The sequence below is a fragment of the Purpureocillium lilacinum genome (genome assembly GCF_023168085.1).
Source record: "Purpureocillium lilacinum CBS 284.36 DNA, scaffold_1, whole genome shotgun sequence".
Lineage (NCBI taxonomy): Eukaryota > Fungi > Ascomycota > Sordariomycetes > Hypocreales > Ophiocordycipitaceae > Purpureocillium > Purpureocillium lilacinum.
This window is the reverse complement of record NW_027072111.1, coordinates 3619372-3631598: the sequence shown is the minus strand read 5'-3', so window position 1 is coordinate 3631598 and position 12227 is coordinate 3619372. Positions and strand designations below refer to the sequence as shown.

Here is a 12227-nt window from a genome sequence, read left to right as displayed (position 1 = left end):
TGGACGGGTGAGAAGCATACCTAGGGTGCCCAGAGCCTGTATTGCGCAAACAGTCCGCTGTTCGACCATCATTCTCGCCAGAGTCTAGACTTGCGCCCGCAAGACCCTCTTCTGCAAGGGAGCAACACCGCTTACACGACACGTTTCCGATATACGAACGCAAAGTGGGCGGCGACGGGGCCTTTCGACAGCAATTTCAATGCCCGTGCACGCCCAGCTCTGATATGGCGGAGTCCCCACCAAGGCGTCTGCTCGAAGTAGCTGGCTGAATTTGTGCGTCCTGGGGAATGGGTTCAGTACCTGCTGGCATGAGAGTCGAGACTACGTATTAGGAACCTTGTGAGGGCAGTGGGTTTACACCGTTGCACCTTCCTCACCCAGGGCCAAGTGACAGTCAGGGAAGGCGACTGCCTCGCAACAGCGGAACAATCTTCAACGCTCTTTCCATGGACGCTTGCGACTCACGGGCAGCCACTTCTCGCCTTCACGCGCCTCGCGCAGGTCGACACGATGCAGTGTCTCTCCTTTCCAGTCTCCCCCTCGCTTCATTCAGATTCATCGACAGCCCTATCTTCATCCTTAATTCTGCCACATAAATCCCTGACCCCTGGAGAAACTGCAAGTAGCATACTGTCCATCATCCTTCGAGCACCTATCGCAATTCGCCATGTCGAAACGGTCCGGCGACATGCCCGTGCTGCCGCCAATTCCCCTGGCAAGCGAGAAGCCCAGCTCACCAAAGGGACATGGATCCGGCGAGGATACGCCAAAACCCCAGCAGCCCCAGCCGCAGAGCCCTACAGGCAACTATCAGCCTCACGGCGGCCACAACAAGGTGCCTCGCCATCGGTTTCTTACTCCAGCCGAGTGGAACATCATCGCAAACGGCATTGGCGGCGTTCAGGATGCGGAGAGTCATAAGCCCGTCCGTCCAGGTCGAGCCTGGTTCCCCGCCGCCAACATGCCCCAGGGCCTCTACCGGGATGTCGTCCAAGAGCGCAACAAGTACTTCTTACTGTACCATGCCTCGTTCATTGCCCAGGCGGCCCTGATGGTACTCCAGCTGCTGATTGGCGCGTCCGTGACGTCGCTCGGAGCAATGAACTTGCATAGCGGCATTCCGATTACTGTGCTGGGCGCGGTCAATACAGTCATCGCCGGTCTCATTGCCCTCCTGCACAACGGCGGCTTACCCGACCGATTCCGCTTTGACATGATACAGTTTGAAGAGATCGAAGACCACATCAAGGAGCTTCTAGACTCGGCCATTGTCCCGGCGAACATGACGACGGACCAAGTTTTGGCAGAGTGCTTTGATCGCTTCCGAGAAGCCAAGGCCGTCGTCGCCGCCAATCTGCCAGTCAATTACAACTCGCGTTCAACCAAATCGGATGGCGACCAAACCTCATCGACGCCGCCGCCTCCTGCTCCTCCTGCCCCTCCACCCGCCTCTCCCCCGGCACCAGCCCCGCCAGGTTTGGCCAAAGCTCTCGTCTGCGGAGACGAAGCACATGAGGCTCAACAGCCAGTGGGCAACGGCAAGGGACGTCAGCAACAAAATTGAAGAAATGACGAAAGAACGGCTGGTGCCGCTGAGCTTCCTTGGCGCTCCCTGATCCCTGCTAGACAAATTTGACGAGAGGGTGCAGGGTCGCCCAGGCTTACTTTTCGGACGGCTTCCATATCATTGTCGAAGAGCGAAGAAAGCGTGCGGGTCTGATAGGGTGTCGGCGACGGGGTCAGCGTCGCTCCCTTTAGCGCACGCCTGTCCCACCATGGCGTGATACAAGTAATAACACGGGACAACTGAGAGCCTGCGGCGGCACAGAAGGAAACAAAAATGATCACCATGGATTTGCAGACCCGGGGCATGGCGGTCATGCGCATTCTGCAACCTCCTCCTTCACCCCGCGCGGGCGCCGGACGGGATGAGCGAACGACTGGACTGGGCTGCCAGTTGCGTCGCTGGCTGCAACTCTGCGACGCCGGGCTACTTGAAACGACTGGTATCGCGTGGTGTTAGTGGCCGGCAGACCAGCCGTAGCTCGGTTGATTTTCTACCCTGGTGGGAAGGAGTCAAATAGATCAACCGCCGCCCTTGTCAGGGGTGCGTGGCAGGCCGTTAGCAGGGATCTTCTTATCCAGCGGTTGCCGTCCCTTGCGTCCCACCCACAATGTCGGTTTCAAGTCTCTGGTTTGCCAGTTTCGACTACTGATCAGCCTCCTCCAGAACCGAACCCCGGTCGGCCATGGTTGCGTTGAAAGCCCATCCAGCTTGCTGCCCACACGATGAGACGGCGATCTCGACGTCGTGCCAGTCTCCCATGTCGCTGTGCCGTTCTCATGTAAAAAGCCCTCGCCGCCGTTCCACTCAATTTTCCCCGGGGTTTCGCAGCCCGCTGATGCTCGTCCGGTTCTGAGGAATGTGTCGTGTGTGAGCCTCGCCTCACGTCCACCATGGCCGGCCGTGTTTGAAACACTCTTTTTTCTTCCCTCTCTTTTCCTCTTCCTCCCTTCTTCGGACGCCTTGGTCGCGTCAGTTCAGTTCCATCTGTCTGCAGTTCGACAGTATTCGAGGTCTTTTCTAAAGCGCGCACTACGGCGCTGCCCCGGTGGCCGCCATGCTTCTCGCCAAGGGCCTGCCCGCTCTGAATGTGCGGTTCAGCAGTGTTATGATCGTCGGCCTGCTGGTTGTCTTGTGTGTTCAGGCGGCGCGCTACTGGCAGCAGGGCCACTCTCGAGCATTTCTCGTCGACGTCAAATACAACAACGTGGTCGGAGAGATATCGGCCGAGGAGGAGTACCTCGAGAGACTAGTCGACCTATACGGCCTCACAAACCTGACGAAATGGCAGGCGTGGAGGGTGCAGCCCTCAACCTCCGCCGGAGAGGAGAGCGGCCCTGTCACAGACGTTCATCTCAACTTTGACTCGGCGCGCTCGCAAAAGATTATTAATCTGCAGGAGCCATACAGTGAGGACTTGCACGCCTCCAAGAAGCTGGCGCTGCCTGTCCGCATCGGGGAGGGCCATGAGTTTGCAGACTCTTCCGAGTTTTTGTTTGGCATCTCGACTAGCTACGATCGAATCAAGGCGGGAGACTGGGCAATGGTGCGGGCGTGGCAGCGATGGCTGACCAAGGGCAAGAAGTCGAGCAACGGAGCCGGGCTTGTACTCATGATGGACCAGCTTGCGGACAAGAAGCTCCGCGAGGTGGACGAAAAGCTACACGCCGCGGGCATCGACGCCTATGTCATGTCAACAGACGTGCCGATGAGCATGGCGAGACGATACTACGAGCTGGTGCGCATCCTCAAGACTTACAGCGCTACACTGGCGGCCAGCGGACAGCGGAAGCGCTGGTACGGCGTCATCGAGGACTCCGTCTTCTTCCCTAGCCTGCCTTACCTGCGATCGCGGCTAGCGAGCTACGATTCCAACGCCCAATTGGTTGTTGGGCTGCCCAGTGAGCGGGCGGACTGGCACGAGGAAGCGGACGACAACGGCGGCACCATTACGACCTCAGGGGGCGGCGCCCTGATGCTGACACGAGAGGCTGTGTCCAGGATTCCGCGACTGCCGTGTCTGGAGAGGGACGCGGGCGAGGACCCCGTGCGGCCGAAGCGATGGGACGAGATTCTGAAAAAGTGCATGAAGAAGGCTGCGGCCATGGACATGCACATCATCCCGTCATTGTACTCGCCGCGAGACGAACCGACCGAGCTCTACATCGCGGGCCACGAGACGGGAGCGCGACCGCTCGTGCTGCACGACTATCATAGACGATACAAGATCGACGTGGGGATGGCGCACCTCGTCACAAATGTGTGCGGCGACGCGTGCTTCATGCAGCGATACCTTTTCCACGACAACTGGGTGCTCGTCAACGGCGTCTCCATCAGCGAGCATCCAGACGGACTCGAATACCCGCATAAGAAGGACCACCACCAGAAGACAGACGACGACCAGGAGGAGCAAGAGCAGGAGCAGGAGAAGGAGCGACGCCGGCCCAAGGTCACGGGCCAGCTCGTCATCGACGACAAGGAGGATGTGCAGCGCGTGGCCCTCTCGTGGACGGGGCGGCGCAATGTCTGGGCATTGCTCGACTCAGCCGTCTCCTCGGACGGGGATGTCTGGCAGGCGTACCTGAAGAAGGGGGCACGGGGCGCGACGCCGGCGGCGGAGGGCGCCGAGGAAATGGACAGCGTGATTGTTCTGATCTGGGAGTACAACAGACGCTGATGATATGGCGCTCGGGCGGTGTTGAAGGCGTTCAGGGGCAGGCTGGGGGGATCGGGTTGATGTACGGACGTCCCCATGGCCTTTTACTTTTTTGGTCTCTCTTCATATTCTCATGTCCATATTTCGTTTTCTCATCGCTATGAAACATCATTATATACGTCTTATTAAGATACACCGGGCCTCCTCACACCCTCGGTCTTAGCTGCTTCCACTCCTCCGCCGTAAGCTCGTAGTACAGCTCGCCGGCGGGCTCACCGTGCTCGGCGGGTCGGCGCACGCCCCTGCCCCGGAGCCCGAGCTTGTCCTCGGCGAGGCGCACCATGGGCTCATTGTCGGCGAGCGTCGTGACGGTGACGAGGTCGAGCTGCGGCCCGCCGGCGCTGACGGGCGTAAACGCCCAGTCGATGGCCAGGCGCATCGCCTCGGCGGCGTAGCCCCGCCCGCGGTGCGACGGGTCGAGCATGACGCCGACGTCGCCGGCGCGGAGAGGCTTCCCGTCGCGGACCCAGTTCTTGATGGCGCCGTAGCCGCCGAGCCCGATCATGGTCTCGTCGCTCTCCTCCTCCGCCGCCGTCGCCTCACCGTCGGGCAGCGGTGCGTCGTCCTGGCCGTGTCCCGCGGAGGTTGTCCCGCCCTGGCGAGGCGAGAGCAGGACGACAGCCATGTTGACGCGCGAGGGCCCGCTCAGGACGCGCCGGGGGTCCGCGGGGTCGAGCACCGAGGGCACGGAGGCGTCGGCGCGCTGGCGGGCGATGTTTGCGGCGCAGCGGTCCGGGGTGAGGGGCCGGGCGTTGGGGTCGGCGGCGTTTTCGGGCGCGGAGAGGAGGGCGGACATGGAGGCGGCGTCGCCGGGGGTGATGGTGCGGAGGACGATGGGGAGGGAGGGCGAGGCGAGGCGCGTGTCGAGGTGCGAGGCCTGGAGGGGCGTCGTCGCCGCGGCGGGGGCTGTCTCGGCGGGAGGCATTGGGGATGATGATGATGTTGTTGTTGCGGCCATGGCTTTGGTGTCTTGGAGGGGAGCTATGAGTTTAAGATCCTTGACTTGCACTCTAGTTACAGTGACTCTCGCCGCCTTGTATGAGATTCTGGGCCCTGTATTATTATAAAGTCTAGCAAGATTGTCGGAAGCTCGACACTTCAAAGGATTCTCGCGTATCGCAATTTCTGACAATTGCTAAGCTCGAGCACGCGCTGGTATGACTCTACAAGAATGCGTTTTCGTATGACACATGAGGCTCTAGCTCGACGCGGTGAGATCTTAAAAGTCGCCTATGGCTCCGCAAGATGGACTGTAGAGGGGCGGCGTCTAGTCTCTCGCGGGAAGGTGGCTCGGAGTTGCGGAACCTGCACTGCTAGTGCCGGTAAAGTGCACAGGTCTTCTGGAGCTAATAATGGGCGGATTGAATGATACGGAACGTGGGATGCCGGTTCAACGAGTCGTAAATGGCAACGGGTAGTTTGACGACTTTGGACTTGGCTCTTCGCCAAACAATAAGCGACGGACCTGCCGTTCGAGAGCACCACACAGCCCCTGGACAGTGGACAGTGGACACTACAACTCAACTGGCTGAGTCTCTGCATCGAAACCTGGGGCGGACCAACCTTCAACCAATTGACTGTACTTGACACATGCTCGATTAGCATCGGCACTGACAATAAATCTTTACACGCAGCTCCAATACTATCAACTCGTTCACGGCAGTCATGTTGGTTAATGAGCTGACTCTTGATGACATGGCTGCGCTCCAACATTACCCCGAGGAGCGCCCCGCACCTCGCCAGCAGACAGGCCAGACTCTCGAGTCTTTCAATGAGCTCTGATCGCCTGTTCGTGACTTTTTTCTTATGCTTGGCCCCTCATCTTCTATTGAGCCACAACTCGGCAATCATCTAGGTGCTCCTCCGCGGCGCTGCAGCGCCCCGCATGATGGCCGAGCATGTCTGTGGTTTCCCCCTGTTCGCCCGCCTCCCGCCCGAGATCCAGTACATGATTTGGGAAGAAGCCCTCCGCACACCCCAGATCGTGCAGCTCTGCTTCGACTTCAGCAGGTACAACACCACCGGCGCCCTCCGCCGCCGCGTCGTGCCCCCACTGCTGCAAACCTGCGCCGCGTCCCGGCAAATCGCCCAGGAGGTGTACGTCGACGACCTCTTCGAGGAGGACCGCACCTCCGTCGTCACGTACATGCAGTCGGGCCTCGACACGCTGTACTACGGGTCCGCCAACCGCGGCGAGAGCATCGACCACGCCAACGAGCTCTGGGCGTATGCCTTTCCAACGCTGGATCCGGCCGACGTCAAGCACGTGGCCTTTGAGGTCAAGTACTGGGTGGAGCAGCACGAGGGGTGGGACATGATAGACAGTTTGAGGATGCTGATTGGGTTGGAAACGCTGACCTTGGTGTTTGAGGGGGAGTCGGAGCCTGGGAGACCTGCTGAGCTGGTGGACCTGACGGAGGACGAGCGGAAGAACATATTGGGCACGTATGCGCCGGCATTGGGATTCAAGACCGTTGCCGAGTTGCTTGACAAGATTCACGAAGACTTCGTGACCACGTTTGACGCTGAGGAGATACCACTTGACGATATCCCAGAGCTGAGGATCAAGACGCTTAGGGGGAATATACTCGGGCAAAGGCCGCAATAGTACCAACTTGCTCTTCAAAGTGAAAACAGTGATCCCGGCATTGGGACGGGCGAGGGTAACGTTGGAGAGGGTGTCGTTTGGCGGCCATGAACGACGATCAAACGCGGAAGGGCAATCACTATTAAGACACGACGTCCGCAACAGGCAATGTGCTCGTAAAGTCTCCCGGAATCTCACGCGTTTGCGGTATACATGCACGTCAATGCCAGTTACGGAAGTCCGATGATGTGGTGGGTGCAAACACTCCAGCGCTTGTCGCTCCCACCATACAACCCCAGCTTCCTAAACGAGCTGTTGGGCGATCAAGCCGCCCCCCACAGCGAATGCTGATTCACTGATTCACTAGCTGCAAGGCCAGTCCCTCATCAGTGAGTGACTCACTTGGCGATCAAGCTGTGCGTGTGTCTACGTGCGCGCTCGCCATCTGGGGACCGTGACCGCTTCAATTGACCACTGCTAGCCATGGGGTAGTTTGCGCTTGTGTCTGAGACGCCCGGCCGCGTGACGAGAGGCAATCGAACGAACGAGACAAGGAGTCCATTGGTCGAATCGCACCGGTTGCCAGCATGCCAGCCTAGCAAGGCAGCGGACGAGACAGCCGCATTGGCAAAGAACAGCCTGTCGAGACAACGGGAACGAAGATATGTGCTCCGAAAAGTCAACATTTGCTTCAGGCCTAAGGCTCAATCGGCACACCGTATATCTCGTGAAACGCTTCAAACGCCCACCGGACCTCTATTGTCAGCAATCAGAGCACGGGCTATCTAGTCGCTGCCGCCCTTTTCTTTATCCTTCTCCTTCTCCTTTTCCTTGTCCCTGGCCTTGGCTCCCGCGCTTCGCAGCACCCTCCCAGTGTCGCCCGCGCCGTCACCACCGGCCGGCGTGCTCTCGCGTGTGAGTGGTGACGGAATCTCGGGCGTTACAGAGCGTGATTCGGTGCCGGGCCGCTTGGCCTTGGACACGGAACCGGGCTTTCTGCGGCGCTTGTCCGAGCCGGTCGATGCGGAGCTCGGCCGGCGGCTCATCTGCAGCTCCTCGACACCCTCGAATGATGGGGTCTGGCCCCGCGCTGAGCTGATGGACGGTCGGCGCGCGTTGCTACTGTTGCGGCGGCGGCGGGCCTTTTCGCTCACCGAAGCTCGGCTAAGGTGAGACTTGTGCGGTCGCGCCACGGGCTGCGTTTGCTGCCAGGGAAGCCACCAGAGCCAGCCGTGCGACTGCTTGGCCACCTTGCGGTCGTGCTCTTTGACCTTTCTGCGCAGTATGGCTCGGCGCTCGTTCTCCCTCTCCCAGTACTCGGTCCGGTATAGCTCCCAGTTCTCGCGAAAAGTCGGGGAGAATGGCTTGGCCAGCAGGAGAAGCTTGACGTAGTCGCCGCCAGGGGCCAGGTCCTCTTCGTGGCCGCCCCGCTCCTCGTCCTCGTGCGGCAGGACCAGGGTCGGGTGGGTATCGGCGGAGAGCTGCAGCTCCCTTTCCGTCTCGCGCAGCAGAGACGGATCGACATGTCGGTACGAGGAAGAGGCCGTGTGCGAGAAGAGTCCGTAAGTGAGGAAGAAGCCGATGGTGGAAAGAGCCTCGGCCCACCAGGGCCGCCGTATGATGACGAGCTTGCAGTTGAAGCCGCGGAGGCCCCGATTGGAGATGGCGAACCAGCGGCGTGGCCACCGGATTCCGCGGTCCCAGATGCCCGTTGCCCAGACTAGTATGGCAGTGATGATGCCGCCCATGAAGCAGACCCTCTGGGCACCCTCGACAGCCCAGTAGATGGAGCCACCCACGCCCCTGCCGTCCTCGCGGGGCGCAAAGTAAAGCTTGTAGCCGAAGAAAGCGACCCAGGCAGTGAGCAGGGCGAGGAAGAAGGTGTGGTGGCGGCGGCGGGCGCGCAGCTCAAGGAATTGGGCCCGCAGTGAAGCTTCGAGGATGAGAAGGTTCAGGTAGACCATGGAGGGAGAGCTCGGCGCGCTGTTGAGGGGGTCGCCCTGCTTGGACGTGATGGGCTGGATGGGCGTCGGGCCGGGCGCGGGCTTGATGTCGGGGGCGGCGACGGGCGCGCCCTTGACGATGGAGTCGAGGTCGTCGGCCATGTCGAAGAATCGGCTCGCGTCCGAGGACGAATCCCGACGGCAGTCGAAAGGTGGCCGAGGAGGAGGGCCTTAGTCGAAGGGACGCACTGCCATGCAGGCGCGGCTGTCGCTGGGAGCAAGGCCGCGACTGGCGGATGGGTGAGTGACGGGCGCGAACGTGACGACTCGAGCGGAGGGATGCGTTGGTGGCCAATTGAGGCGCGAGCGGTAAGAGCTTGTTGACTTTGGACGTTGGTCTGTGAGTCGGCGATGGGGCCAGACGTTGGCCGTGGATGCGGATGACGATGGCGCGGTGGTGGAGGCTTGCAGGGTGCCGAATGGCAGTATTGGGCAGGCGGTGGGCAACGGCTCGGCTGAGGTGGTGGCCAGGCCGGAGGGGACGTCATTCCGCGTCGTTGACGCCAATTGGAGCCGTTCAATGTGAGTGGAGGTGTCCAGTGCCCGTGCTGCCCACCAGCCCTGCGCTGAGCCTTCCAGGGCCGCGGTGTCGCTGCCGCTGCCGCTACTGGCGCTGCGAGGCGGTGCGGCCCCGGGGCAGCAGGGACCCGCCAGCGGACGAAGCGCTGGGGTGCGCCGCCCGTGGTCCGTGGCCTGTGGCATGTGAGCAGCCCAGGTGGCCGGCGCTGGGCTCCCGGATTGGCGGGGCCGCCCAATTGCAGGCAGGGGGCCCACCCACGTTTTGGCTCGATGGCCTCAACAATTGTTGAGTTTTAGTGAGCTGCCTGGCACTGCACCAGGGGGGCGACACGCGCAATAGCGAGGTGGTGAAGGGGTCGTCTTGATCCAATGCCTTGACACATGGCAAAAAAACTGCGCAGGGTACCGCCGACACGACCGGCACCCGGCCCAGCCCGAACCAGCCAGAAAAAGCGAGCCGCGTCCAACTTGTCTGGCCTTCTTTAATTCTGACCCTCTGCTCTCTGTCCCTCCATCCCTCCCCCCGATTGACGCGAACCGCCCGCCCCCCCCCCCTCGGACACGCCGCAATAAACGGACCGCACAGAGCCTCCCTCCTCGGCGCCAGCGCCCGCGTGTGCCTGATTCCAGCAGCAACCGTGGCATCCTCCAGCGCGCACGCTTACACGGGCAATAGCGCCGGCTTCCGGGGCGACCCAAAATCCGAACAACTGCCCGGCCTGCGTTAACTCCGAACCAAGCCAGCCCAGCAAAGCAAGTGGCCTGCGTCACCACTGCGACGACTCAGTGTACGCGCTTCGTCATCCACTTTCCATCCCGTTGGCCGTCCCGGCATCTCCCCTGCGTGCGTGCGGACTTTGCGACATCCGGACCTGCAACGCCGCCCGCCTGCCCGCCCCGGCAGACAGAACCGGACACGACAGCCCGTTTCCCGCCCAGCGCGCAGCACCACCAGCAGTAGCTTGGTTTTAACTCTTCGTTACAGGGTCGGGTTTGCTGGGGCGCTTTTCGCATAAAGCTCCCGGCTCACCCGCTTCCCGCCCGCCGCCGCCCCTCCGCCATGCTCAAGACCCAAGTCGCGACAGCGGTACTGCAGCGAACGACGCGCCTCTCGTCCCTCGCCGCCTCCCCCTCGCCGCCCTCGCCCTCCCCCGCGACGTCCTCTAACTACACAACCGTCGTCATACACGCCCCGACCTCTTCGTCTTCTCCCACCGCCGCCAGGATGACTACCACCGAGGGTTCGGTGCGGACCCAGCATCCCCACGAGGCTGGTCCCCACGCCACCGAGGACCTCCGCGCCCAGCAGAGGCCTCAACGGCCGTCCGCGGCCTACTTTCCCCTAGGCTACAAAGATGCCGCCTACCAATGGGTACGCACTTCCTTGACCTCAACTCCAATATCAGTCGTATGCTGACCGTCAGCAGTGGACCAGCGTCACGCCTCCCATGGCCGAGCGAAACGTCCTCTCCCTCATCCCCCACCTCCGCGAGGCCGTCGACAGCCTGACCAAGCCCGTATTATCCTCCTCCTCATCCGCGAGCTCAACGGCCGGAAATGCCGACCCCTTCGGCACCCGCGTCTGGCGACGCTCCCTAGTCCAGCTCTCTGGCAAGAACCGCGCCCTGAATGAGGTCTGCGTCGAGCGCGTCGGCGAGGAGCCCGAGGAGACGCTCGTCATGGTCCACGGTTACGGTGCGGGCCTCGGCTTCTTCTACAACAACTTTGAGCCCATCACCCGTATCCCCGGCCTGCGCCTCTACGCCCTCGACATGCTCGGCATGGGCAACTCGTCACGGCCCCCGTTCAAGATTCACGCCAAGGATAAGGAGCAGCAGGTCATTGAGGCCGAGAACTGGTTCATTGACGCCCTCGAGGAGTGGCGCAAGGCCCGCAAGATCGAGCGCTTCACGCTCCTAGGCCACTCTCTCGGTGGCTACCTCGCCGTCTCGTACGCCATCAAGTACCCCGGCCATCTCAAGAAGCTCATCCTCGCATCCCCGGTCGGCATCCCCGAGGACCCCTACGCCGTCAACGCTGCTATGCCCGAGCCTGGCGAATCCACCCTCGAGAACGAGTTCACTCAAGACCAGCAGTCTACCACCGAAACGTCCAACTCTGCCGCGACCCCACAAAAGCCCGGCAAGGACACGGCCGCGGCCGCTGCACCTAAGCGACCACTCCCCGGCTGGCTGGTCTGGCTGTGGGACGCCAATGTCTCCCCCTTCAGCATCGTCCGCATGGCGGGGCCGCTCGGCCCGCGCTTCGTCTCCGGCTGGAGCTCCCGCCGATTCAACCACCTGCCTGCCAACGAAGCCCAGGCCCTCCATGACTACTCCTTCTCCATCTTCAAGCAAAAGGGCAGCGGCGAGTACGCCCTCGCCTACATCCTCGCTCCCGGCGCCTATGCGCGCCGGCCAGTCATCAACCGCATCCAGGAGATCGGCAGACAGCCGCTCCCGCCGCCCTCGGCCAACGGCGAGGCCCACAGCAGCGACCGCTCCGCCTCGCCCGCATCATCGCTTGCAAAGGAGACGGGCATCCCCGTCGTCTTCATGTATGGTGAAAACGACTGGATGGACGTAGCTGGCGGCCTCGCGGCCGCGGAGAAGCTCAAGGAGGCTCGCGCCAAGGCCCTCTCCAACGCCTCCGCCGAGGAGAAGCGCGCCGAGAACGGCAGCGCCCGCGTTGTCGTCGTCCCCAAGGCTGGGCACCACCTCTACCTCGACAACCCGGACGACTTCAACCGCATCCTCCGCGAGGAGGTGGAGTCCACTATGAAGGCTGAGAAGAGCAAGCGCTTAGCCTCGTCATAGACCTGGCGCGCTTGCACTTGAC

General features: G+C 61.7%; 6 protein-coding genes across 6 annotated transcripts; 4 read left to right on the top strand and 2 right to left on the bottom strand.

Annotated features, from left to right (window-relative positions):
• Positions 1-667: 667 nt before the first annotated feature.
• On the top strand, positions 668-1564 carry PLICBS_000806 (uncharacterized protein; the record flags this gene model as incomplete). The annotated part of the gene is made up of 1 exon (XM_018318157.2): positions 668-1564. One exon carries the CDS (start codon positions 668-670, stop codon positions 1562-1564), a length of 897 nt encoding a protein of 298 aa, XP_018183682.2.
• Positions 1565-2621: 1057 nt separating this feature from the next.
• Positions 2622-4241, top strand: PLICBS_000805 (uncharacterized protein; the record flags this gene model as incomplete). Its single annotated transcript, XM_018318158.2, has 1 exon — positions 2622-4241. One exon carries the CDS (start codon positions 2622-2624, stop codon positions 4239-4241), a length of 1620 nt encoding a protein of 539 aa, XP_018183683.1.
• Positions 4242-4425: 184 nt separating this feature from the next.
• Positions 4426-5205, bottom strand: PLICBS_000804 (uncharacterized protein; the record flags this gene model as incomplete). The annotated part of the gene is made up of 1 exon (XM_018318159.2): positions 4426-5205. One exon carries the CDS (start codon positions 5203-5205, stop codon positions 4426-4428), a length of 780 nt encoding a protein of 259 aa, XP_018183684.2.
• A 963-nt stretch (positions 5206-6168) lies between these two features.
• Positions 6169-6888, top strand: PLICBS_000803 (uncharacterized protein; the record flags this gene model as incomplete). The annotated part of the gene is made up of 1 exon (XM_018318160.2): positions 6169-6888. The coding sequence occupies one exon, from the start codon at positions 6169-6171 to the stop codon at positions 6886-6888; it is 720 nt and encodes a 239-aa protein (XP_018183685.2).
• A 764-nt stretch (positions 6889-7652) lies between these two features.
• On the bottom strand, positions 7653-8972 carry PLICBS_000802 (uncharacterized protein; the record flags this gene model as incomplete). Its single annotated transcript, XM_018318161.2, has 1 exon — positions 7653-8972. The coding sequence occupies one exon, from the start codon at positions 8970-8972 to the stop codon at positions 7653-7655; it is 1320 nt and encodes a 439-aa protein (XP_018183686.2).
• A 1477-nt stretch (positions 8973-10449) lies between these two features.
• On the top strand, positions 10450-12205 carry PLICBS_000801 (uncharacterized protein; the record flags this gene model as incomplete). Its single annotated transcript, XM_018318162.2, has 2 exons — positions 10450-10761; positions 10817-12205. The coding sequence occupies 2 exons, from the start codon at positions 10450-10452 to the stop codon at positions 12203-12205; spliced, it is 1701 nt and encodes a 566-aa protein (XP_018183687.2).
• Positions 12206-12227: the final 22 nt, after the last annotated feature.